Genomic DNA, 22,379 nt, shown 5'->3' on the forward strand with positions numbered 1-22,379 from the left:
GACCAAAGGGGATTCCCATTTCTTGGACTGCTCACTCGACAGAAATCGCTCTCTAATCACTAGTCTTAGGAAGTGGGCGGCGTTTAAAGATCCATCACCCTGTCGGCTTGCTGTCTACAGAAATAACACCCTATATAAAGTCAGCTTTTAAAGCTTTTGGAAATACTATATATGTATATATATGTATATATTATGTGTATATATTTTCTTAGGCTATGACTTATCAGAAAGCTTGGTGGCTCTGCCACTGCGCAGTTTTGAGACTCGGGGGATTTTTTGAAACCGTCAACAGAAGTAAACAACAATCAAGACAACTCGTTGAGCTGCCAACAAATGGGACCGGCTCAGCTCAGTTGCCAACTGGCTATCGTCTGGAGAGGATCGCTATCCGGAACTCCACAATAAATCACAATCTCAAGATGCTGAAACCCGTAACGACTACTCATCCCGTGGAGCCCGTGGCGAGCGTTAAAAGGTTTCCACGGGAGCTGCTCTATTTGTGTGCTATTTTGATAATTTTGGTATCTTTGGCGGCGGGCTATTCCCTTTGGATCATGAGTAAGTGATCAGAGCATCGAAGCTGAGATCGTTTGGCACTTAATTGGTATTTTTCGCATGGTTTAGCCCACTCGATGAGTGGCACAAACAAAGCCCTGCACATACTGGATCGAAGTGAATGGCAGGGGGAACCCCCGAGCGGAAAGTACCTGCATCTTAAGCTGCCCGTTTCCAATGTAATTATCCACCACACGGCCACCGAAGGCTGTGACGATGAGGTAAGTTATCGGGGTTTTTACTTCTATATAAGGATTTTTTAAAGAGTTTCAATGAAAGCAAACAATTGACCTCATTTTTAATACCTGGTACTTCCCCGATGTCACCGGTTTTTAGTCAGTTTTGAACCTTTAAATATTTTTAATTAATTTTATGTTGCATACCTTTATGCGTTTTTATTTCTAAAACGTTCTAATCTGTACTTCTTTATCAAGTCCATACTATTATTCTATTTTAACTTCTTACTAACTTCATTAAATTTTTCATATTTCTATAAATATTTGTATAACATCACGATTTTTCCCATTTTCCAATAAATCCCTACCCATAAATCGTACAAATATTTGTATAACATCTGGAGTTTCCCCTTAAAACAACGATTAAGTCGGTTTTTTTTAGTAGCAGTTTACCTAATACAAATCTCAATCTGATTTAATAACTTAATCATATGTATCGCAAACATCTGACAGCTTTTGAATAATTATAGAAGAGTATTTAAGAAAGCCGCCGAAAAAATCCCCCATCTTATCGACTGTCTCTTATAATTTATACAATTTAAAAAGCAATTAAAATTAAAATAGATACTAATCTTAAATCTTGTGTTTTATAGGAGGTTTGCATTTATCGGATGCAAACTATACAGGCTTTCCATATGAAATCCCTCGACTGGACCGATATTGGCTATAACTTTCTGGTGGGAGGCGATGGCCAGATCTATGTAGGACGTGGCTGGCACATACAGGGTCAGCATGTGCGGGGCTATGGTGCCATTTCCATAAGTATAGCCTTTATTGGAACCTTTGTGAATGTGGAGCCACCAGAGCGACAGATCGAGGCAGCCAGACGGTTGATGGAGGAGGGAGTTCGTTTGCATAAATTGCATCCGGATTATCACATATATGCTCATCGCCAGCTGAGTCCCACCGAGAGTCCTGGACAGAAGCTGTACGAACTGATGAAGCATTGGCCGCGGTTTACAAAGGATATTACTTCATGTAAGCTCATTGAATAATATTTTATAAACTTATGATAATGATAAATATTTATTTTAGTGCGTCTTCTGAGCAATGAAACCCTTAAGTTCGTGACTCGTCCATACTGGCTTGCCCAGCCCCCTACAAAGCCACTGGCTCCTTTGAAACGTCCTGTCAAAAGCGTCAGATTCGTGTCCACCAATACTGACGTTTGTGTCACCCAAGCTGCGTGTGTCTTCCAAGTTCGATTGCTTCAAGGCTTCCACATCGAAGGCGCCGGATTGAATGACATTAACTTCAACTTTGTGGTGGCAGGAGATAAGAACATATATGAGGCCCGTGGCTGGGATCACAGCTGCCAATCCTTCAAAGACAAGTCGGATATCGATGAAGTGGTGATAGCTTTTGTAGGCCCACCAAGTGATAATAAGAAACTGGCTCTGGATCTGATAAAACAGGGCATTAAACTGGGTCACATAAGCAAGGATCACCTTCTAATCGACGATACAGAAACATGAATCGGGAAACAGGGTGGGATCAAGGACTTCATGTGCCATCCCTGTGCCATTTCTCAAAGTGATACTAGTTTAAGAAACAACACAAGAACTCATATCGAATAGGTTACAATCTCCTTTGTATTTATATAGAAATAAAACAGATTTTTATTAAATTTTAACAGCATTTCTTATTTTTCCAACTACGACTAACAGATTTTTTGAAAACAGATTGCGATTCATGTTTGATTTTAAAACCCTGTTATAACTGGCTTCAACTTAACGATATATTACAGATGACACACTTTGTGCTTACAACAATTGGCTAAATGAAATTCGTAATTTTTTTTTTGGAAATTTTGGAACGGGAACATGACTACTACATAAAACTTAGAAAATTACGCTACAGTTAGTGAGACGCTATCCAGTCGCTATTTGATTTAATGGTCCAGGATACGCATGTTGCCGGATACGATCTTGTTCTCCAAAATGGCACCGGCGGGTATATCGATACGATCACCATGGTTGGCAATGATGATCACAGTGCCCTGAAAAGTACAAGAAATAAATTAGTACCTAAATAAAATCATTGGCCTTTTTAAGCTTACGCGCAGAGAAACGCCACGTCCGAAAGTCACATCACCGCTCACGGTCAAGTGATCCAACTCAATAATATCAGGGATATTGGCGAATCGTCCCAAGAACTCCTTAACCTTGGAGAAGTGGTTCTCGCCGAGCTTGACCAGCGGAGTGGTGGGGAACATGCGCTGCGGCGACATCACCAGGCTGCCGTTCTTCAGGGTGTACAGATTTGACATGACCAGCAGCAAATCGGAGGACTTCTTAACGGGCAAGAAACGAGAACGAGGTACATTGATGCCGATGGCGCCATCGAAGCACTTCATGGCAGCACCCACAGCCGTCTCCAGCTGGATGACGCGGGTTCCGTTCTCCAGAGTCTTGTTGTTGACGATGATCTCCATGTTCAAAGTACGTTCGCGCAAAACACGATCGATGGCTAAAAAGTAGAGTAGCATTTTAGGCACTTGTTGGGTTTCAAGAGTGGCAGACACTCACCAGACAGGTTGGCCCAAATGTTGTTGGTGTTGAAGAACTTGAAGGTCTTCACGGACTTGAAATCATCCACATGCTCCTTAGGGACCTGGGCGATTTCCAGCAGGCGCAGTTTGTTCTCCATTTGGATGAGAGTACCACCCTGAAATAGTGGGATTTTAAAACATTAATTTTGATACTTCCATGCATTTTAGGAAAGACCCACCTTAACGTCAGCACGGGTCTTGTCGGTGACCTCCATAACGAACTCCACCGGGGTGGTGGCTCGTTCCTCGCCCACCAGCTTGTTAAGGATGTTCAAGTCAACGGTGGCGCCAAGGTTATCGATGTTGGACAAGAAACAGTACTCACGGCCCTCGTCAATGAACCTCTTGAGCAGACCAGAGTTGCGGAAGGTATCGTAGAAGTCACCGTGACCAGGAGGATACCAACTAATAGAAAATATACCCATTAATAAGGTTAATAAGAAAACCATTAATAACTTACGCCTCCATATCCTTCTCCACATCAAAGTCCTTGGCCACTGGCAGGAAATGTTCGCGACTGATGCGCGGGAAACAGCTCTGGTTGAAGGTGTGGATCTGCACTCGGAAACCCTTGTATTTGCGGACGATCTTCTCCGTGTCCTCATCAGTGTTAAAGGAGTTCATCAGAACCAGTGGGACATTGGCGTCGTAGGTCTTGTTCAGATGCTCGATCTGCTGGACCGTGAGATCCAGGAAAGTCAAGTCCGAACGCACGGGAATCACACTCTTGGGACCATGGCAACCCATGGAAGTGCCCAGACCACCGTTCAGCTTGATGACCACCAACTTGTCCAGCATGTTGCGGATCTAAACATAAATTAGATATTTTAGTTTGAGGAAGAATGGACCTTGTGCTAGTTCTGAGTGTGTTAGAGAGCAGAGGAGTGGGTTAAGCTGCAGTGATAGCCGAATTATATTAGGATTTGTTACTACAGCGCCAGTGATTAAGAACTAAAGCAAACTAAAACACAAAAACAAAGTTCAACAACTAAATAAAGCGTCCAAAGCCCAATTAGGTTAGAGTCTAGCCCAGATCTCTTGGGAAGTATACAATATATATCTAAAGAGTACTTGGTAGGAGCAATAGCGAGAGAAAGGTAGTACGGTTGTGAGAGCCGCGAAGCGTAGAAATGTTGGTAAGTAGGGGAAAACGCTTTACCTCATTCTAGGTGCGATACACACGATTATGTATAGTATTTATAGGCAGACATTAGCCCCATATTCAGTTTTCAAATCAAAGAACATGAAAATATGCAAAGTTGGTAAAAAAAACAAATTAAGATAGTTTCTTGTATATCATCGGGTGAGTTCGATTCGGTATCAGTATCGGGGTGATTCTGTGGCGGGATATTATGGATATATAATTTCTATTGGAGGGGCGGCCGGCCCTCTGCCTACCTGCTCGTTTTTGGGCGACTTGAGGTTCGAGTAGTTCTCCACGGCGTTTTCGGGCAGCTTCTGGATTTTGTTCCAGTCCAAGGCGGGACCCTCTGCAAAGAAATGAATTAAAATTAAAGACTTTGTTTTAAAAAATAAACAGATTTACTTACCCTCCTGCAGGAAACGTCCGAAGAGGTCCGCAAAGCGTCCCATCTCCGCCTTGAGAGCTGGCTGGCGCGCCGGCTCCGTGGTCTTCAGCAGCCTGTCCACATCGTTCTCCAGCAGACGCAGAGCATCCCGCTTGGTCACCTCGTGGAACTCCTTCGAGTCGGACGGGGCTCTCTGGTGGCCGCGCACCTGCAAAAAAAAAAAGTAATTCAAAGTTACACTCGGAGAAACTTTTGAAATAGATCGATTAGGGTGGCCAGCAAAGCGCATCCGTCAGATGCACTCAAGTGACAAAATTAGTGGAGGAAGCGCTGACAAAATCGCTGCTTGGCTGGCGTAAGCCCAATTTTAGGCTCCACCTGCCAAGACAACTAATACTTCAGTCTTTTTCCAAGCCTGGTGATGACGAGACGTTGGCTGATAGTGAGCTTGCTGCTTTATTTGGGTGCCCGAGAGGCCTCCACGGGCGTCATGGATAACTTTGGTGATGGCCTCAAGGTGGCTGGACAGATGTTTGGCATCAACACCGCCGCCGACGTGGCCAATCTGGTGGCCAAAGCATTCTCGGGAAAAAATCCACAGCCGATGCCCAATTTAATCAACTTTATGCCCCTCCAGTGGCAGACACCAAGGGGAGACAAGGATGAAGAGGATCAGGAGGATCAGTCTAACCAGGAAACGGAGACGGAAAACGCTCAAGAGGAGCCGTCAGTGGATAGCAGTACCAGGAGGCCTCCACCGAAGCAGGGATTCGATACAGTCCAAATGTTCACGAATATGATGCGAATGGTGGGCTTTGACACCCGAAAGCTGGGAGCTCTGGCCCTAAACGCCATCATAATGGTTGCCCAGGCGGTAGGTTCTAAAGAAAATATGAAGTTCAGTACCTAATCCAAATCCCTTCCAGATTGGAAGTACCATAATGCAAGCCACCCGGGGTGGAGCCTCCCTAGATGCCCCAGAAGCCCTTTACGAACAAAACGAAAGCCAACCTCGGTCGCTGCCCATTAGCTCACCCATTGATTGGTTCCTCCAGCGAGAAGATGGTCACAGCAAGAGATTACTTCAAGAAATCATGGATCGAGAACTGCCAGAGAGGATCGTGGACATGATTTCCGAGAAGGAAGACCCAGAGAAGGGACACAAGGCCGGGTGCATGAAGCTGCTCATGTGCAAGAGTCAGCCGATTATTTGGGGCATGCAGGACTCTCTCAAGAAACGTATAGCCGGAGAACCCGAGGAGCAGGAGGATACCGATAGCTTTTTCAACAAGAAGGTGTTCTACAAGTATCTGCCCAGCCTGGAGGACTTTCGGGAGCATAGTACTAGCTGTGAGGCTAGATTCCATGAGGAGTGTCCTCGCAATGCAACCACTGGGGGGTTCTAAGCGATATTTAAGTTTGTTTGCCTTTTGAACTTGATAATTATTTTCTAAAAATACATTCCAGCAATAAAAATAGTTTTATAAACCAATTGCGTAGTTGAAACTATCTCTCCATCTATCTGAAGCTATTTAACCGCTTAATGATCAGTTCGACATTCCGATCGAGTCAAGGATGATGGCAGAGATAAGCCAACCCAACCATCCGGGATTAAAAACAAAGCCTAATGTCCCATGAAACGACCTCTAAAAAATGCAAAAAATATTTTGCAAATTGTGTAACAATTTAGTGTCCATATAGCGCCTTCTTTATCGCCTCCCGAAACTGATAACTAATCTGTATATTTTATAAAACCTCATCATGGCTTTACAACTCTTAAATCTAATCAAAAAATACGTTCAAGTTCGTTACTCTATTTTCATCATGTTCCTTAAAATTTAAGCGTCATTTTAATATCAGGAATTCTAGATCCCCCGATACTATGTATTACTTATATCAATAATAATGAAATCAACTCGAAAGTGACGAAATATATTTCTTTTTCTTATCAAATGTCCATATTCTTGGACCTTTCATAACAAGACCTAGAACTTATCGATTTTAATAGCTTTGCAATAATGATTTATGGAACATGTAATCGTAAAAGGTCTTTAAATAGATTTCATAGACCAATATTTACAATATTTATGTGTGTGTTTGGCACTGACATTCAGCCAAGGTGGCCAAAAGCTCTTGGCCAATTCAAACAAAACCAAACTTAAGATCAAACAAAAACATACATACGATATATAATTCCGGAAAAAATATACCGGTGTTTATTATTCAAAATATAACTATGTTTTAGGGTCTATATAGGGGAGCCTTGTCAATCAAGACAGTTAAATGCAATCGTCTTATGCAAAATAATTGCTGTAATCGCTTTTATTTTGCTGCTTATTTTCAGAAATCATTACGCAAAGCTGAATAATAACGCCGAGGGTTGGAGAGAAAAAAAAAAAGCACTTGCCACGCCCACGGCGCCTGCCAAGATGACAGACGATTACATATGGGTTATTTATATATGGACACCACACATCAACCCAGTGGCACAAGATGAGCAATACTATGCCAAGCGATAAGCCAAAGTCAGAGGGCAGGTGTTTGAACTTCGGAAGGTCAACATGGGGTGAGATAATAGGCTAACGATGTTACCGATAGTTTTTTAAAAAATGTTTGTGAATCTCAGACATCTCATTGCAAACTTTCTAGATAAGATAACTATCTTAGGTGTTTCGTGGTCTTTCTGTTTAATTGGAAGATGAAAATAGAAGTATATTCTTAGAATTCTTTAATAATTTTCTTGAGTGTTTTTTTGATATCTTTAAAGGTGTGATATATCTAGAGGCAACACCTTTATTTAATTTAAAGAAACTTCTTTCATTATATAGCAAAAAACTTTCCATTTTATAACATTTTGAGGTTTAAAATATCAACCTATAACCTTTATTAACCATTTTCCAGATCATCTTACTGATCTTGGCCCAAATATCGCCTTACAAAGGTTCTCCTTTGGTTGGGAAACTTACGCCGGCACGCTGAAGCAGCACATCAATGGGCCTTATGCCGGATGTCATGGTGTGTTTTGTAATTCACTAATCACACTTGTATTTTAGAAATTTTAAATGTTTGTTTTTTTTTTCTAGAATCTAGATAGGGCGGCGCGCGTAATTAACGAAAACGTAAGATCGGAGTAGGGGACACGGATCGAAGCTATCTGGCCGAGGGTGCAATTGAAAATAAAGCTGGGTTCCAAACGAATTTGAATTTCAATACGAATTTTTCCAACACGCGTCGCCGCCGCTGAAGTTGACGACGCCGGCGCTGGCAGATTGACGTTGGCAGCGACCGAGACAGAACTGAAAAATTGTAGCGACAATTGCCAGCCAGCACAGCAACAAGTGATAATGCCAGTGATGACGGCCATAAGCGGCTAAACAAAACACAAGGGCTTAACAAATAAAAGCTAAAACAAAACAAAAAATATATATATTTAACCAGAACTTTTAATACATTATATAATATTATTATGAATTTTTTATTATTAAATTTTGGGCCTGCTCTGGAGTGTATGTGCGTGCAAGTGTTGGGCAAAACAAAAGGCCGGCACTTATGGAATTGGAAGCCGGGGGAAGCTGGAAGATAGCCCGGGGAGGAAGATAGGCACGTACATACATACATAGTTATACATATGGTACGTAGCTTGCGGTCAAGTGGCAGTGAAGAGGAAGAGAGCCATCACGAAAGCCGCGGGCGCTTATCAGAATCGGGGAGAGAGAACAACTCCGGTTACTAGCTTTTTTGGGGGCATGAACACTGATAAGCCATTAGATAGCTTTAACAGAGATATTCCATGATTTTATCAAGTCATAACAATTACGCGAAATTTTCGGGCCACACACACAGCACACACAGTTCGTATAAGGCCCCAATGGCACTGAAGGCGACACATGCCGCCTGTACTTGGAGGTCACTTGAAGGTTAGCGCTAAGCAAATGCAAGAGGCGCACCACAAAAGGGGAAAACCTGTCGAACGACACAAATTGGCATCAAAGGTACCAGCACCAGCACGCTGGAACCGGCATATTATTGTGTTTGTTTTTGTTGTCGCTGCACTGGAATGCACTGCCAAGCTGCACTTGGAGTCCATCAAGAGAGTCTTGAAAACTACGGCTTGAAAATACGGCTTTTAAACTCAATTATTATGCATTTTAAACTCACCTGGGCTTCATGGGGCACATCCAACATTATTTCTAATAAATTATTTAGTAATTAAGCGTCACTAATTTAGTTAATGTTTTCCACACAAACAATCAGAGAGGCGGAAGTTCGCGAATCGAGAGAGACAGAGAGAGAGACCGCTGTTGACGCTGTTTTTCAAGAAACTGTTGTTCGCTTTTTGTTTGGATACACGACTGATACTACTTTGTATATCCGAAGTCCCCAACAATAAGAACCCGACCAGAGCGATATTAATTTATTGGGGGTAATTTTAAAAAATTAATTCTGCTTCTTCTTCGCGATCAGCTGATGCGCTTAACAGTGCACGGCTGTCCATTAACAGTACACTGTAACGCAGTCAGCTGTCAAAACAAAGTGGAAAAGAGAGCATAGTGGAAAACAACGCAAAACAAATTTGTGAAGCCATATTTTTTGCAAACAAAATAGATTAAAGTTTTTATTTATTCAATCATGGGAATATGTCTCTCCTGCTGCGGCCAAAGCGCCGAGGAAACAAACCTCATGCCATCGCAGGTGGGTCAAGAGAGCGAGAAAAGAATCAACCTGAACGTATCCTAATTGGGATACACTGAAAACAATTGTTATATCTTTTAGGATGAGCGACGGCAGCAGCAGTTAGAGGCAGCGGAAAAGCGTCGCCAGGAAAACGAGTCCAGGGGCATAAAAAATGTAGACAGTGTACGGCGACAGCAGCAAAGGGCTGAGGATCTGGCACGTCGCGAGGAGGAGGCCGCCCGACAGGGTCAAGGTCAATCAAACCTAAGAGTAAGTTCCAGATACTACCGCAAGGATTGATACTTAAATTTGAAATCATTTTCAGTGGCAAACGAGCTAAAAGAGAACCAGAAGCTGCCATCGATATTCTGTGGCGATGGCTTGGAAAGCAGCTATCACCTCCTGATAATTGTCATGCACTTGGCATTTTACATTTATCCGTATTTTTACTGTACTGTATATACACTTTGTTTTAGATCTTTGATCTTGTCTACTGTTTATAAATTCCACCTTAATAGCACTCTCAGAGTTTTCTAGCAAGCGCGATGTCTGTGAATCGAAATTTTCTACCAAATAATAAAAGACCAAATTGTTGTCAGTGATGAAAACCTTAAAAACAATGTCAATGGATCTAGTTGGAAGGGTTATCCTTTAATGCCCTGCGTATTTTAATGTTTGACATTCCCTTTTATTGTTATAACACAATTATAATTTCGAAAAATATATATAATTGGAAATATATATTCACAGTTTGTTACGATTTTTTACTAAGAGAAGGGATTGTATTTTGTGTCACTTTTTTTAAGCTCTAACATTTTCCCTTGTTTTTTTGGCCTAAACCGAATATACCAAGTTTTGAAATCAAAATAAAAGATTTTTCTACAGAAAAATGGTTTTCTTACGATATATTGCTAATATTTTTCGAATGTAAGTTAACTACGTTTAAATATTACGTGGGGGACTTAAATAAAGATTTTTTATTTCATTTATTTATGTGCTAAACCTATATTTTTGTACAACTTTTTAAATTGTTTGAACTTAAGTAGTTTCTCCAAAAACATATATTATTTTTAAACTACTTTATGGTATAAGTTTTTTGGCGCGTAAACTTTTTACCGCCACCTGGTAACACTACCCGGGGGTGGCAATGGGGGTGGTAGAATGTAATTGACTTTTGATTGCATTCCAAGGCCGAGCAATGAAAACTCACTAATTTACAGACAATCTCTTATACGAAATAAACACTGTCCGCTCCTTTTCCACTGTTTACACCCGTAATCTGTGCGTTATCATCAGCTGGAGCTATTCAGGGACCATTTGCTGATAACATGAGTGTATGATTACCGCCTGCAGGCCGAGCCGCATCAACATTGTTCCCTCAATCGCTAGCGGTCAGTCGTCGCGGAATCTCCCACGGAAAATAGCCGAGAATATGTCGAAACGGGTGCTTTCCATCCAGAGTCATGTGGTCCATGGCTACGTGGGCAACAAAGTGGCCACCTATCCACTGCAGGTCTGCTATCTCTACCTTTAAGGTTAAGATCTCGGAAATTTCCATTAACCCTATTATTTCCACCACCAGTTGCTTGGCTTCGATGTGGATCCATTGAACTCCGTGCAGTTCTCCAATCACACAGGCTACAAGACCTTCAAGGGTGCTGTTTCCAACGAGAAAGAATTGGGTAATGTAAACTATATAGTTTATAGATTAAACTTTGTACCCTAATTAACATTAACCTATAATCCCTTACAGCCGCAATATTTGAGGGACTGGAGCAGAACGAATTGCTTCCACTCTATTCACATCTGCTGACTGGTTACATCGGGAATCCTCTGTTCCTTCGCCAGGTGGGCGTCATTCTGAAGAAACTGCGGGAGGCGAATCCTGGTCTGGTCTACGTTTGTGATCCGGTGATGGGCGACAACGGGGAGCTGTATGTGCCCAAGGAACTTCTGCCCATTTACAGGGACGAGATCATTCCCCTGGCGGACATAATTACCCCAAATCAGTATGAGGTGGAACTCCTGACCGAGAAGGAGGTCCGCAGCGAGGAGGCTGTGTGGGAGGCAATGGATTGGTTCCACAAGCGAGGCATAAAAACGGTTGTGATTTCAAGCAGCGATCTCGGCCAGCCGGGGGTACTCCGGGCCTTCCTAAGCCAACAGAACGGACCCCGTCTGGCCATCGATATCCCGAAGCAGGGCGGCAAGGATCTGGTCTTCACAGGCACCGGCGACCTCTTCGCATCGCTCTTCCTGGCGCACAGCCACGGATGCGGGGATGTGGCCACAGCCTTCGAAAAGACCATCGCCAGTCTGCAGGCTGTCATAAAGAAAACAGTGGCTGCCCTGCCCAATGGAGGAGCTGGTCCTGTCAAGGCAGCTGAGCGGGAACTAAAGTTGGTTGCCTCGAAAACCGAGATTGAAAAGCCCGAGGTGTTGCTGAAGGCGCAACGACTTAACTAGAGAAGCAAAGTATATATCCTGAATGAAAAGAATACCTTAAATAGCTTACCTTAACTACAATGAAGAGATTCCATAAAGAAGGTTCTTGTATTCCAAGATGAACAGCACAAATCAACGATTACCTTCAAAATAATTCATAAATATATATACAAAATGTACACTTTTATTTTTTGTTAGAAACGACAGAAAAGGACAATAATCTTTATATATATATATGTATCAGCTTATTAAATGTATAAGATATGTAACCTTTGATTCAAAATAATGAGTGTATTGTCCTGTCTTCTTACTCTATATGATTATTGTCAAGTTAAAAGTTGAATAACCGACATATATATTTGATTTACGATGATGCTTTTGATACCTTTTTGTGGATCTATTATACCGATTACTTATACAAATATATATGACATGATATGATGGCCATTGTATATCTCTGGAGTGGCATTTTGTTGACATCTTAAGGCAGTACTTCGTTATGGTTCTTGCTCTCGGCAACCACCTGGGGACTATAAAAAGCCAAGTTGGTAAACAAAGTCGAAAATAGTATTCGGAAGATATGTGGCTGCCGGTTATCTTTATTGCCTGTCTAGCCATCGTAAGTGGATCTATCGCCGAGGCAGTGCCTCCCGTGGAGCCGCCATTTGTGCCCCGCTATACACCAGGGGCGGAAAGCAAGCGTCAGGATCTGGAGCTGCCGGCTGAAGGTGAACAGCCGCGTCCTCCAGTGGCTGACAAAAAGCCCTGGCGGCGTGTCGAGTACGGCTATGATGCTGCTTGGCCAGCACCATCTGCTCCAGCCGCAATCCTGTCGATTCTCAATCCATTACTGGCTCCGGGACTACTCCTTCTAGGCGTGAATCTTGGAGCGCTTCTTTACATGCTTCTGGGACTTCTGGGGCTGGCTCCTCACAAAACCGCAGCTAGGTACAGTTCGGAGCCCAGACCCAATGCCTGGCCCTCGGACGAGATCCTCTACACGCATCCGCGTCGACAAAATCAGCACAATGAGGGCAAGGAAACGGCCGTATATTTTTAGTTAAAGCGCTTAACGCAATACTTTCTTTAAACTTACTCAAAAACGTATAAAATAAAAAAAGAAAACGTACATAAATAAATTCAAAGTACAAAACTAAAAGCAAACGGTCAGTGTGCTATCTAAATTCTAAAGTTAATAGCGGTGGATATTACGAATATTTCCCGGTCCGAGTGCCTCGGACACCTACGCACCCCCCATCACCCCCTTATTTTTTCAAGCGGAACGAGGCCGCCCGATTAAATTTGACGACAGGTGGTTCTTTAGTGGCTGATCCAATTGGTTTCCTTCCAAGCGTGGAAGTTCCTGCTAATGCTGAAAAAAAAAGATATAGGTTATTGGAGTTTGAAGGATGTTTGTGGTTTCGATCTCACCTTTGGCCACCAAAGCCCTTGGACTTTTGCGGACATAGTTGACATTCTCCTTCGCAATCGAAGCAGCCGCCAGTGTTCGCTTTAGTCCCTGAGCACTAAAGTGATTCGACTTGAGCAGAGCTGGAAAATAGAAGCAATGTGATTATTGAAATATCTGCCATAATACTGGCTACATAGTTGGGATATGGTTAGTATTAAGATTCCATCATAAAAAGCGATTAGATAGGTATAGATAGATAGTACATTTTATATTATATACTTTTAATTTTAAAATTATACACTCTACTTTCACTTTCAAAAACTATCCGTACCTTTCTTCATCGCTTCATTGCTGCCTCGGACATTCTGGTCCGAAAGGAGATCGGTGACCAAGTGCTGGGGCATTTTCTTGGGCTTGGTTACCGTCGCCGTAATGGGCTTGTAGATACCATTAGAAGCGCCAAGCACCTGCGTCTCGTTGAGATTCCGCGGCCTCTTGAAGGTCTTGTGCAGGTCATCGGAATCAGAGTCTGTGTCCTGGCTTTCAAACTCCTCCATGCTGAGGTGCAGATCGTCGTCGTTGGTCTCCGGCTCCCTGACACGTTTCTTGGCGCTGCCAGTGACACTGGCAAGTGCCGGTTGCTCCTCATTCGGCTTGCTACCTTGCAAACGCTGGAACGTCGCCAGGGAATCCGCTTCGACCATTTTCGCTTCCGACTCGGCAAACCTCATCTTGCGCTGCAGCCGCTCGTAAGCCGACTGTATTTCCGGTGTGAGCACCTGGCCATCCTCCAAGCGGTCATAGGCCTGATTCAGCACTTCGCAAGCCACTCGGAAGGATTTACGCAGCAAGTCGGAGTTCTCAACCAGCTCCTGGTTAATCGCACTCACGTGGTTGTTGAACATGTTCTGTTTGGCCAACTGCATATCTAGATCCTTGTACTTGACGTACACGATCAGTATTTGGTAGGCCTTGGCCTTGTTCACCTCCCGTTTCAGACTCTCCAGTTCCTGAAAGGCGCTTTCCATTTTAGTCCGCCAAGCGGGAAGCTCTTCCTTGTATTTTTCCATTTGATTGTTCAACGTGCTCATGTAGTTCAAGAAGCGAAGATAGTCCTGAAATAAAATACATCAAAATTATAGATATAAATTTTTGAAATTCCCGCTCAAGATTTTGTTACGTTACGTTACGTTATCCCCCAAAAGTAAGTTGGCAGCCCCAATACTGAAAACAGCTGATGCTGCCAAAACTAAAAGCACTGCCGCAGCTTATCAACAAATTAATTTAAAAAACGTTTTTCAAATAAAATGCTGCGCAAAACGTTGCATTTAGCTGCCTTTGGATTGCGCCAAACAGGAGCAATCACATCCACATCAAAATCCCGGCCCCAACTCCTGGAAAACCAGCGCATCCTATGCCGTCTGCAACCTAGCCGCGATTACGCAAAGGGCAAGGACAAAAAGAAGGAAAAAGGCGGCAAAGGAAAGCCCGCCAAGGTGGAAATCAATGAGCAGCAGCTGAGGGAGATCCTCAATTTCGATGGACTAAACAGCCAGATGCAAAAGTCCGTCTCGCAAATGAAGGATGACTTCGTGAAGCACCTGTCGCTGCGCTCCACCAGCGGCGCCATCGACACACTGCGGGTCAAGGTGGATGGCCAGGAGCACGAGCTCCAGGAGCTGGCTCAAATCTCTCGCAAAAACCCCAAGACCATTATTGTGAACATGATTGCCTTTCCGCAAACCATTCCCGATGTCCTGAAAGCCATCGAAAAGAGCGGCATGAACCTGAACCCGCAACAGGATGGCACCACACTGTTCATCCCGATCCCGAAAGTCACCAAGGAGCACAGGGAGAATCTGTCGAAGAATGCCAAGGCTTTGTTCGTCAAATATCGTGATGCCATTCGCGGCGTACAAAACGAGCACATCCGGAAGCTGAAAAAGCAACCCGAACTTGGCAAAGATGATGCATTTGCTGCCCAGGCCCAGATCACGGCTATAGCGGATCGGTACATCGGAGAGGCGGACAAACTACTGGCCACCAAGCAGAAGGAGCTGCTGGGCGACTAATTATGAAGACTGAGACTCATCCTGTTATCCCAATTCACAAAAAGTTGTTAAAATCATCAATAAAACTAATGAGAGAAACCTGAGGGATGTTGCTTTAGGGATCGGTTAGGAAAAATCACTCACCTCTTGGCAAACGCGCTGATCTATGGACATTAGTTTCCTGAACTCCTCCAGCTCCTTTTTAACCGTCTGTCGATAGTTAATGTTCTTGATTTTGCTGCGCATGCCAAGTACTCGCTCCTGCAGCTGTTTGGCGGTGGCATATACAGCATCAATCCTGCTGTACCAAGCCTGAATCTCTGCAGGATCAAAGCCATTGCTCCCGGCACGCTCCAGCTGCGATACCTTGGCCTCCAGTGTCTTGTTACGCTCCTTGAGCCGCTCGTTCTCGCCAACAACCTCGTCGATCTTCTTTACATAGAACTCGGTGGGCATCTTGGACTTGACCACATTCTGCTTCAAAGTAGTTCGAATCTTCTTGGCTCTGCTGGCGTACTTCAGAGTGTTGTAGGTGTCCTCGTAGGTTAGGGAACTCATGGACACATTGGCCACCATCAGAGTGCGGCAGTTGCCTCCTAACGAATCCTTCAGGATTCGCGTCAGGTTCGAATCACGGTAAGGTATGTGCTTCAAGCCATCCGCCAGTTTGTTGATACAATTACCAAGGGCCAGGAGACTTTTGTTGATGCTGGCACCCTCCTTGAAACGCACACCGATTCCTTTGGTGCTGGCTGCTCGTTCACTGCCCGCCAGATCGATCATGGAGAGTTTCACTGTCCGTTTCGTGTCGGTTTTACGCTCCGTGATGCGTATGTGCACCTGGAAGATGGCATGGGAGCGGGAGCTCTCGGCATTGGCATCTGTGGGATGTTGGGTTCGATTGGAATTTCCCAGCGCCAGCATTTTCAGCAGCTCCTCCGCACTGTAGATGGGAGTGAGGCGAAGACCACTGACCACAACGCCGTTGGCATCCTCTCGCAACTTCATGGGACCGGTTTTGGTGAGCAGATTCATCACCTGCTCGTTATAGACCTCCAAATACGATACGCCCACATCAAATTTTCGCACATCGTTCTGCATCTGGATCTTCTCGAAGAGATCTTGCATGGTGAGAAAGGTGAGACCGGGACAGGCCTCACTGCCCAGCATGGTGAATGTCTTTCCCGCTCCGGTGGCGCCATAAACAAACACAGAACAGTTGTACCTGAAAAGAAGGAGCCTTTTATATTTTGGACACACGATTGCTATGGTTGGCACTCACCCATTGAGTACAGCATCGACCAGCGGCGCCGTACACTCCTCGAAGAGATCCTGGTTGGTGTTGTCGATGTCGAACACCCTGTCAAAGTCCATCGTCAGCTTTTTGTTCATCTTCTTGGTGATGTCGCGGTAGTGCTGCTTGGTGCCCTGGAAGAAGAACTCGTCGTCCTCCTCGTCGGGATCAAACAGCAGCGCCGATCTATCCATAACCTTGACGATGCATCTTTGATTGTGATTCTCCAGTTCTCGCGAATTGTACGGCCGTACGCGTACCGCCACCTTGATGTTTGTATGCTGTTCCGCCGGCATTTCAAAATCCGACCGCCTTCCCGTTGCCGTTTAACTATATACGTTTTATTTCGGATCCTCGATCTCTTCCGACGAATAATTTTTTGTACAGCCCTGAAGCGAACGTTGTAGTTTGAATTGAGGCTATCGGCGCGTGCGCTTTATGGGCATCTTTATCCAATTCTCTCTTTACGCGCTCTTTCGCTTTGTTATTGGAACTGTATTTCCAGGGCTGCTGCGCTGCCTATCGATATTAGTTTTTGCATAGCTGCAGGGAAGCTAAACTGTCGATAGTGCCACCACTATGAATTGACGATAGTGCCACCTCCATAAAAAGAACCATTTTATTTAAAGCAGAAACAACAAGTTTTAACGTACAGCACGAAAAGCCAGTAACCGGACACACAAATAGCAAACGGAAAGACAAATCAAACACAAAATGAGTGCAAAAGTATTATTCGCCTGCTCCAAATGTTTCTCGCGCCACCCGTACGAGGAGCTCTCCTCCGGCCAGCAGCTTTGCAAGGTGAAACACAAAAAAGGGTCTCCGTCTCGTCGGCACTTTAAACAAAAAAAAAATAATGCATCGGACCAAACAAAATGCAATAAAATTTGTTGGCCTGGTTGTGTGTGTTGGCCTGTGATAGCGTTTCCTGGTACTGGATGCCATGAAAAATGACGCGTTTGCCTTTTGTTTGGCGAAAAATTTTGCTGCGCATTTTGAGGCAAAAAGAAAAAAAGTGAAAAGAAACAAGAAGAAGCATGCGTCGCATCGCATCTAACAAATGCCTGTGACTAATAAACAATTGCAACTGGCTATAAACACAACTTTAACCACTTTAAAGTAACAATAAATAAACCTTAAAAACAAATTTTAATTTTCGCAGGGCTGCCGTGGTTCTACCTCAGTTGTTAAATGTACTTACTGCCGATCGGAGTTCCAGCCCGCCACGTAAGTACGATAATGATAATTATATAGACAGCAATAGTATATGTATTCCTATACCACAGCAAATCACAGAGTGCCTGCAAGAAGTGCGAACACTATCTGGGGAAGTACGGAAAGCCCACACCCTGCGAATGCTGTAAAATTGTGGCCGCATTTGGTAGTTCAAAGTGCATGAGGTAAGATGAGAGCATACTACACTTTCTCTCTATCTTAGTTTTTCTACCTGTAAATTGAATGCACAATTCAAGTGTCTTTAAATCCATTTTACAATTAAATATATTTCGAAATTGTGCCTTCAAATATGATATACTGTAACTTGAATGCACAATACCATTAATTACAATAATTATTCCCCAAACCTAGAGATAATTGTGCCTTCAAAGTACTTAATATTGTAGCTCCTTCAATAGAGTAGTAGTGCTCCTTCCTTCCCGACAGCAATACAACGTCTCTTATGAACGCAAAACATTTTTCTTCTTCTCTTTTTTCTGCCCGCCAATCCAAACCATTCCCCATAACCGCGCGCCATAGATGCGCCAGCTACGAGGCGAAGTACGGACCGCCAGTGCAGTGCGATGAATGCAAGCTGCGATCAGCCTTTGACAGGCGCGACGAGAACAAAAAGGTCAGCACTAGAAAACCGGAGGAACAGCCCACTGCTGGAGAAACTGCAGCCCTTATTATTAACATAAAAACCAACCCTACCCTTAAGCCAAATAAATGTAGATCCTACGCGGAATGAACGGTGTACCCATCGGTGTTCACCTCGCACGTTTCTGAGAATCATGTATTTGCGTTCATAAGAGACCGATTGTAGCCTAAGATTAGCAACTAAGCCATACATACACCTAATGTGATTTTCAATTTGTCAAATCTCTCTCTTCCTCCCCTCAGGTCAATGGAAAATTGCTTTGCTGGCTGTGTACCTGTGCGTATAAGCGGGCGCTGCTTAAGGCGCAGCAGGAGGGCCGAATACCCATGTCGAAGAAGAGGCCGCATGAGAAATCCTCGTCGTCGCACAGAGACAGCGCCTCGGCCAAAAAGCCATCGCGCAGTGAGATTGGCAAGAGTGGCAGCGCTGGAAACAGTACCGGCGGCGTAAATGCAGTCAGTGCCGCTGGCTTGGATCTGCCAGACAAGATATCGCGCGGAAATGGTGGAAACGGGACCATCGCAGCTCCAGCTGCCATTACAGTGGACACTAATTCGTCGGATCACGTGGTGGCCATTACATACCTCAAAGAGCGCATTGCTAGCCTTGAGAAGCGTCTGAATCAAAAAGACAAAGAGCTGCTGGAAAAGGATAAGCAGGTAATATAGCCCCTATTATTTAGTAAATGGAATCTATATATATAATTAACTCTATTCCAGTTGACTGAACTCAAGGGCAAGAACTTCGAGAAAGAGAACGACATGCGCAACCGACTGAAGGAAGTTGAACGGCTGCATGACATGAAGGTGGACAACCTGAACCGCAAGATTTCCTCTTTACTGAAAGACCTGGCCACCCTTAAAAAGAGCAGTAACAAGGAGAAGAAGGGTGCCAGCAAGGCGGAGAAGGAGGCCATCAAACGAGAGAATCTTTCGCCCAAGGAGGAGATCCTGACGCCCAAGGAAGAGGTCAAGACGCCCTCGGAACCGGCTGATTTGGACAAGGACGAGAAGAGCCGCGATCGCGACGAGGAGCGCAGCGAGCCAGAAGATCGAGCTAGCGTCCGTTCGCGTTCGGCATCCAGCAGCAGCCCCACACCCTCGTCCAACTGAGAGATCTTACTCCAGTGCGGTGGTTGTGTGCGGCTGGCAACATTTCAGGATGTGCTTAGTGTGTTGCTGAGCTCAATTAGTTATTCGCTATAAAAATTTATATTTTTGTACTTCTGCTTTAATTGTAATATAGTTTTACAATATTGTTTAATATCACTTTTTATGTCGATCATCCCTCTTCTACCCAAGGCATCTACCCTACATGGCGTATGCCCTATATGTTCACCTTTCAATCGTCATCATCAGTTAGAAAATTGTATTTTGATAGGCTCAACTTAACGAATTCTTCTTTAGTTTAATTCACGATGGAACGACATAAAAAACCAAGAGCATTGTTTACATCTTAAGAAATACAAAAAGTTGGGAAAGAACCAAATGGTGATTCAACAGTTTGTTTTATATTTAAAATACATCTGATAACAATAAAGCTGCTGCTAGTGCGGTTTGGGCTTGTGGCCGTCCACATAAAAGTTTCTGGTGGCCTTCGGTAGCTCCAGTTCCATTCCCTCCATGCTTTTCTCCAGCGTTATTTGGCAGCCAAGCCGAGAGTTCTCCTTCAGGAATGGCGCCATGTCCAGCAGGTCGTCCTCCTTTTCTTCGGCATCGTTTAGCTTTTCGAGAAAGTCGTGTTGCACATAAACATGGCAGGTGGTGCATGCTAAAGAAGCCTCACATGCTCCCTCCATTTCAATGCCATGGCGATGGGCCAAATACAGAACATTGTCGCCCACCTTGCCCTGGACCTTGGTGCGTTTGCCATCCTTGTCCACATATGTGATGTTTACTCTGTGTCGGCGGATATGTTTTGTTTATTATTGTTTTAATTCTAAAGTACTTTACTTACATTTCATCAGGTGACTTGGGATCTTGCCACTCGTATTCCCCATGCCGCAGTTCTGTAATTTCATAATATCAGTTGGATTTACGATCTGATAACAATACTGATTCCAGGATTTCCCTGGCAAATCTGAACAACTCACGTGTCGTGGTGTGTAGAGCATTGATGGGTGTGTAAAAGGCGGGCTTGGAAATCTGCTTACTAATTAATTTGCAGGTATTATGAACTGCGGACCGCCTCAGAAGTAAACAAAACATTTTTGAGGTTACAGTGTTAGCTAGAGATGGGACTATTTGCAGGAAGCTTTTAAAAGTTAAATTTTATATTATTTTTAGTTTTTATTGTTACCTGTTAATATTTTTAGCCATATTCATTTATTTTTTATAATTTTAATTATTTGAAATCGCTTGAAAATGTTTTTTTGGGTTCCGATAGTTGCACTTTAAAAACTTTGACATAAAACTTATCGATGTTTTGGCGCGCTTTCATTTAAAATTCAAAAAGTTTCAGTTCCACCTGGGGGAAATTTCCAGCTAAAGCTCTCTTTTATTAAGATTGACATCTGGGGACCCAATTTACATATGCACACACACCCCCACCCATAATGGAACAAAGAAAAGCAACATGTTACCTTTTTTATGGGATATAAACAAGATGATTTACTGAGACATTCATACTACTTTATTAATACTTGATTTTGATTAATCTTAAAATGGGATTGGACTTTAAAATGTAGCTAATAATAAATGAATAAATATAGTACGATGCGTGCGTAATTTTAGTGACGTTTTTTTTTGGTGCAACGATAAACGAGAGTCTTTGGAAATCACTTGGCTGCTGAAGCTAAACTGGGCTGCTCTTTACTTGGAGTCTGCTGCTGGAGCGGCTGCCTCCTTTTTTCCATTGCCGTTCTGGAAGAGATCGGATGGACCCACGTGCTTGATTGGAATCACACGCTCCTTGGTCTCCTCCTTGGACACCAGTGGAGGGACTGTTATGTTAAGTACTCCATCCTCCGACAAAGTGGAGGCAATGGCATCGGCATCATACTCCTTGGACAGCGGATAGCGACGCACAAAGTGCCGGAACACATGACCATGCTCGTCCTCCCGCTCCTCGTGCTTGCCCTCGACCACGATGCAGTCGTTGACCAGTTTCACGCTGATCTCACCCGGCTCGAAGAGACCCACATCCAAGTGCACCTCGAAGTTGCCCTGCTTCTTGAGGGGTCCACTCACACCCAGGGCGCCCAGCTCTCCGCTATGCTTCTTGGCCACCAGGTGATGGGCATGGGCACCCATCCGGGCAATCAGACCCAGAGTGTGCAGGTCCAGCTCATGATGCTGCCGCGAATGGAGGCGTCGATATAATCGGTTGGGGAACATATCATGCCCGTAGTACATGGAGTCCGGGGAGTCCAGATTCAAGACAAATGGAATATCTGGCATTTTTTCTCGTCTCAACTCCTTTGTGTTTTTCTATTCGGATTCTGTATCTGGCGGAAGTTCGATGAACCGACGACCTGCTTACGTTTTGGAGTTCCAAGGGTTGATTTTCCAGGGGGGTGGCGCGAATTTTCCGGTTTCTGCTGCACAATTATTTACCTTGACTTTTCCGACGAAATGTGGAGTTTCTGGATTGGATGTCACCCTTTTATAGACTCTGCCGGAAGCTTTTCCCCCAAAAGCTTTCATCATCAACAGAGGTCTTTAACATTTCAATAACAGATTCCTATTTTTAAGACCCGGTGAAGTGGGGGGGCGAAGACGTTGTCCACTGTCGCCTCCAAGCCCTTCTGGAAGCTCCC

The 22,379-nt window shown here is 44.0% G+C and overlaps 11 protein-coding genes across 15 annotated transcripts; 7 read left to right on the forward strand and 4 right to left on the reverse strand.

Annotated features, from left to right (window-relative positions):
- The first annotated feature begins 333 nt into the window (after window positions 1–333).
- Window positions 334–2,424, forward strand: PGRP-LF (Peptidoglycan recognition protein LF). Its single transcript, XM_017245983.3, has 4 exons — window positions 334–558; window positions 625–776; window positions 1,385–1,769; window positions 1,827–2,424. The coding sequence occupies exons 1-4, from the start codon at window positions 420–422 to the stop codon at window positions 2,264–2,266; spliced, it is 1,116 nt and encodes a 371-aa protein (XP_017101472.2). The 5' UTR covers window positions 334–419; the 3' UTR covers window positions 2,267–2,424.
- UGP (UDP-glucose pyrophosphorylase) lies at window positions 2,366–9,272 on the reverse strand. Of its 2 annotated transcripts, none has more exons than XM_017245982.3 (8): window positions 9,030–9,272; window positions 4,893–5,079; window positions 4,741–4,832; window positions 3,803–4,149; window positions 3,522–3,747; window positions 3,320–3,458; window positions 2,851–3,260; window positions 2,366–2,790 (listed from the first exon to the last, which is right to left on the reverse strand). In XM_017245982.3, the coding sequence occupies exons 1-8, from the start codon at window positions 9,054–9,056 to the stop codon at window positions 2,683–2,685; spliced, it is 1,536 nt and encodes a 511-aa protein (XP_017101471.1). In that variant the 5' UTR covers window positions 9,057–9,272; the 3' UTR covers window positions 2,366–2,682. The 2 variants fall into 2 exon arrangements, with proteins under 2 accessions (XP_017101471.1, XP_017101469.1); XM_017245980.3 differs by lacking the exon at window positions 9,030–9,272 and adding an exon at window positions 7,838–8,062.
- On the forward strand, window positions 5,138–6,283 carry LOC108128398 (uncharacterized). The gene is made up of 2 exons (XM_017245984.3): window positions 5,138–5,745; window positions 5,798–6,283. Exons 1-2 carry the CDS (start codon window positions 5,293–5,295, stop codon window positions 6,275–6,277), a joined length of 933 nt encoding a protein of 310 aa, XP_017101473.2. The 5' UTR covers window positions 5,138–5,292; the 3' UTR covers window positions 6,278–6,283.
- Window positions 9,273–9,380: 108 nt separating the features above from the next.
- Window positions 9,381–10,233, forward strand: Svip (small VCP interacting protein). The gene is made up of 3 exons (XM_070279518.1): window positions 9,381–9,563; window positions 9,645–9,815; window positions 9,871–10,233. Exons 1-3 carry the CDS (start codon window positions 9,501–9,503, stop codon window positions 9,883–9,885), a joined length of 249 nt encoding a protein of 82 aa, XP_070135619.1. The 5' UTR covers window positions 9,381–9,500; the 3' UTR covers window positions 9,886–10,233.
- A 453-nt stretch (window positions 10,234–10,686) lies between these two features.
- On the forward strand, window positions 10,687–12,442 carry Pdxk (pyridoxal kinase). Its single transcript, XM_017245804.2, has 3 exons — window positions 10,687–11,058; window positions 11,128–11,227; window positions 11,299–12,442. Exons 1-3 carry the CDS (start codon window positions 10,882–10,884, stop codon window positions 12,009–12,011), a joined length of 990 nt encoding a protein of 329 aa, XP_017101293.2. The 5' UTR covers window positions 10,687–10,881; the 3' UTR covers window positions 12,012–12,442.
- On the reverse strand, window positions 12,145–17,222 carry Klp67A (Kinesin-like protein at 67A). Of its 2 annotated transcripts, XR_011442996.1 has the most exons (6): window positions 16,735–17,222; window positions 15,597–16,677; window positions 13,733–14,516; window positions 13,422–13,541; window positions 13,087–13,362; window positions 12,145–12,986 (listed from the first exon to the last, which is right to left on the reverse strand). XR_011442996.1 is itself a non-coding variant. In XM_017245800.3 (5 exons), the coding sequence occupies exons 1-5, from the start codon at window positions 17,040–17,042 to the stop codon at window positions 13,256–13,258; spliced, it is 2,400 nt and encodes a 799-aa protein (XP_017101289.2). In that variant the 5' UTR covers window positions 17,043–17,222; the 3' UTR covers window positions 12,145–13,255. The 2 variants fall into 2 exon arrangements, 1 of the variants encoding a protein (XP_017101289.2); XM_017245800.3 differs by having other exon boundaries at window positions 12,145–13,362.
- Window positions 12,571–13,050, forward strand: LOC108128310 (uncharacterized). Its single transcript, XM_017245812.2, has one exon. It carries the CDS (start codon window positions 12,571–12,573, stop codon window positions 13,048–13,050), a length of 480 nt encoding a protein of 159 aa, XP_017101301.2.
- On the forward strand, window positions 14,616–15,558 carry mRRF1 (mitochondrial ribosome recycling factor 1). The gene has a single exon (XM_017245807.3). The coding sequence runs from the start codon at window positions 14,709–14,711 to the stop codon at window positions 15,471–15,473; it is 765 nt and encodes a 254-aa protein (XP_017101296.2). The 5' UTR covers window positions 14,616–14,708; the 3' UTR covers window positions 15,474–15,558.
- A 111-nt stretch (window positions 17,223–17,333) lies between the features above and the next one.
- Window positions 17,334–19,890, forward strand: LOC108128301 (protein FAM76A). Of its 3 annotated transcripts, XM_017245802.3 has the most exons (6): window positions 17,337–17,547; window positions 17,909–17,973; window positions 18,033–18,146; window positions 18,502–18,595; window positions 18,865–19,281; window positions 19,342–19,890. In XM_017245802.3, exons 1-6 carry the CDS (start codon window positions 17,461–17,463, stop codon window positions 19,732–19,734), a joined length of 1,170 nt encoding a protein of 389 aa, XP_017101291.2. In that variant the 5' UTR covers window positions 17,337–17,460; the 3' UTR covers window positions 19,735–19,890. The 3 variants fall into 3 exon arrangements, with proteins under 3 accessions (XP_017101292.2, XP_017101291.2, XP_070136693.1); XM_017245803.3 differs by lacking the exons at window positions 18,502–18,595; window positions 19,342–19,890 and having other exon boundaries at window positions 17,334–17,547; window positions 18,865–19,213; XM_070280592.1 differs by lacking the exons at window positions 17,337–17,547; window positions 17,909–17,973; window positions 18,502–18,595.
- Window positions 19,891–20,168: 278 nt separating this feature from the next.
- On the reverse strand, window positions 20,169–20,861 carry Fdx1 (Ferredoxin 1). The gene is made up of 3 exons (XM_017245811.3): window positions 20,715–20,861; window positions 20,579–20,630; window positions 20,169–20,520 (listed from the first exon to the last, which is right to left on the reverse strand). The coding sequence occupies exons 1-3, from the start codon at window positions 20,827–20,829 to the stop codon at window positions 20,169–20,171; spliced, it is 519 nt and encodes a 172-aa protein (XP_017101300.2). The 5' UTR covers window positions 20,830–20,861.
- Window positions 20,862–21,230: 369 nt separating this feature from the next.
- Hsp67Bc (Heat shock gene 67Bc) lies at window positions 21,231–22,232 on the reverse strand. Its single transcript, XM_017245809.3, has one exon. It carries the CDS (start codon window positions 22,018–22,020, stop codon window positions 21,433–21,435), a length of 588 nt encoding a protein of 195 aa, XP_017101298.2. The 5' UTR covers window positions 22,021–22,232; the 3' UTR covers window positions 21,231–21,432.
- Window positions 22,233–22,379: the final 147 nt, after the last annotated feature.

This window comes from Drosophila bipectinata, chromosome 3L, assembly GCF_030179905.1.
Source record: "Drosophila bipectinata strain 14024-0381.07 chromosome 3L, DbipHiC1v2, whole genome shotgun sequence".
NCBI classification, from domain to species: Eukaryota; Metazoa; Arthropoda; class Insecta; order Diptera; family Drosophilidae; genus Drosophila; species Drosophila bipectinata.

Bases quoted from the DNA above. Each gene is read 5' to 3' on its own strand.
- PGRP-LF (XM_017245983.3), top strand. From the start codon at position 420: ATGCTGAAACCCGTAACGACTACTCATCCCGTGGAGCCCGTGGCGAGC. The intron at 559-624 runs GTAAGTGATCAG...CGCATGGTTTAG, and splicing joins CTATTCCCTTTGGATCATGA to CCCACTCGATGAGTGGCACA. The intron at 777-1,384 runs GTAAGTTATCGG...TGTGTTTTATAG, and splicing joins CCGAAGGCTGTGACGATGAG to GAGGTTTGCATTTATCGGAT.
- LOC108128398 (XM_017245984.3), top strand. From the start codon at position 5,293: ATGACGAGACGTTGGCTGATAGTGAGCTTGCTGCTTTATTTGGGTGCC. The intron at 5,746-5,797 runs GTAGGTTCTAAA...AATCCCTTCCAG, and splicing joins TCATAATGGTTGCCCAGGCG to ATTGGAAGTACCATAATGCA.
- UGP (XM_017245980.3), bottom strand. From the start codon at position 7,885: ATGACATCCGGCATAAGGCCCATTGATGTGCTGCTTCAGCGTGCCGGC. The intron at 4,833-4,892 runs GTAAGTAAATCT...ATTTCTTTGCAG, and splicing joins CGGACGTTTCCTGCAGGAGG to AGGGTCCCGCCTTGGACTGG. The intron at 2,791-2,850 runs GTAAGCTTAAAA...TGTACTTTTCAG, and splicing joins GACGTGGCGTTTCTCTGCGC to GGCACTGTGATCATCATTGC.
- Svip (XM_070279518.1), top strand. From the start codon at position 9,501: ATGGGAATATGTCTCTCCTGCTGCGGCCAAAGCGCCGAGGAAACAAAC. The intron at 9,564-9,644 runs GTGGGTCAAGAG...TATATCTTTTAG, and splicing joins CAAACCTCATGCCATCGCAG to GATGAGCGACGGCAGCAGCA.
- Pdxk (XM_017245804.2), top strand. From the start codon at position 10,882: ATGATTACCGCCTGCAGGCCGAGCCGCATCAACATTGTTCCCTCAATC. The intron at 11,059-11,127 runs GTCTGCTATCTC...TTCCACCACCAG, and splicing joins TGGCCACCTATCCACTGCAG to TTGCTTGGCTTCGATGTGGA. The intron at 11,228-11,298 runs GTAATGTAAACT...AATCCCTTACAG, and splicing joins TTCCAACGAGAAAGAATTGG to CCGCAATATTTGAGGGACTG.
- LOC108128310 (XM_017245812.2), top strand. From the start codon at position 12,571: ATGTGGCTGCCGGTTATCTTTATTGCCTGTCTAGCCATCGTAAGTGGA.
- mRRF1 (XM_017245807.3), top strand. From the start codon at position 14,709: ATGCTGCGCAAAACGTTGCATTTAGCTGCCTTTGGATTGCGCCAAACA.
- Klp67A (XM_017245800.3), bottom strand. From the start codon at position 17,042: ATGCCGGCGGAACAGCATACAAACATCAAGGTGGCGGTACGCGTACGG. The intron at 16,678-16,734 runs GTGAGTGCCAAC...CCTTCTTTTCAG, and splicing joins GTCGATGCTGTACTCAATGG to GTACAACTGTTCTGTGTTTG. The intron at 14,517-15,596 runs GTGAGTGATTTT...ATTTTATTTCAG, and splicing joins ATCAGCGCGTTTGCCAAGAG to GACTATCTTCGCTTCTTGAA.
- LOC108128301 (XM_017245802.3), top strand. From the start codon at position 17,461: ATGAGTGCAAAAGTATTATTCGCCTGCTCCAAATGTTTCTCGCGCCAC. The intron at 17,974-18,032 runs GTAAGTACGATA...CCTATACCACAG, and splicing joins TCGGAGTTCCAGCCCGCCAC to CAAATCACAGAGTGCCTGCA. The intron at 18,596-18,864 runs GTCAGCACTAGA...TCCTCCCCTCAG, and splicing joins GGCGCGACGAGAACAAAAAG to GTCAATGGAAAATTGCTTTG.
- Fdx1 (XM_017245811.3), bottom strand. From the start codon at position 20,829: ATGTTTTGTTTACTTCTGAGGCGGTCCGCAGTTCATAATACCTGCAAA. The intron at 20,631-20,714 runs GTGAGTTGTTCA...ATGAAATTACAG, and splicing joins TGCTCTACACACCACGACAC to AACTGCGGCATGGGGAATAC. The intron at 20,521-20,578 runs GTAAGTAAAGTA...CCGCCGACACAG, and splicing joins CCCAAGTCACCTGATGAAAT to AGTAAACATCACATATGTGG.
- Hsp67Bc (XM_017245809.3), bottom strand. From the start codon at position 22,020: ATGCCAGATATTCCATTTGTCTTGAATCTGGACTCCCCGGACTCCATG.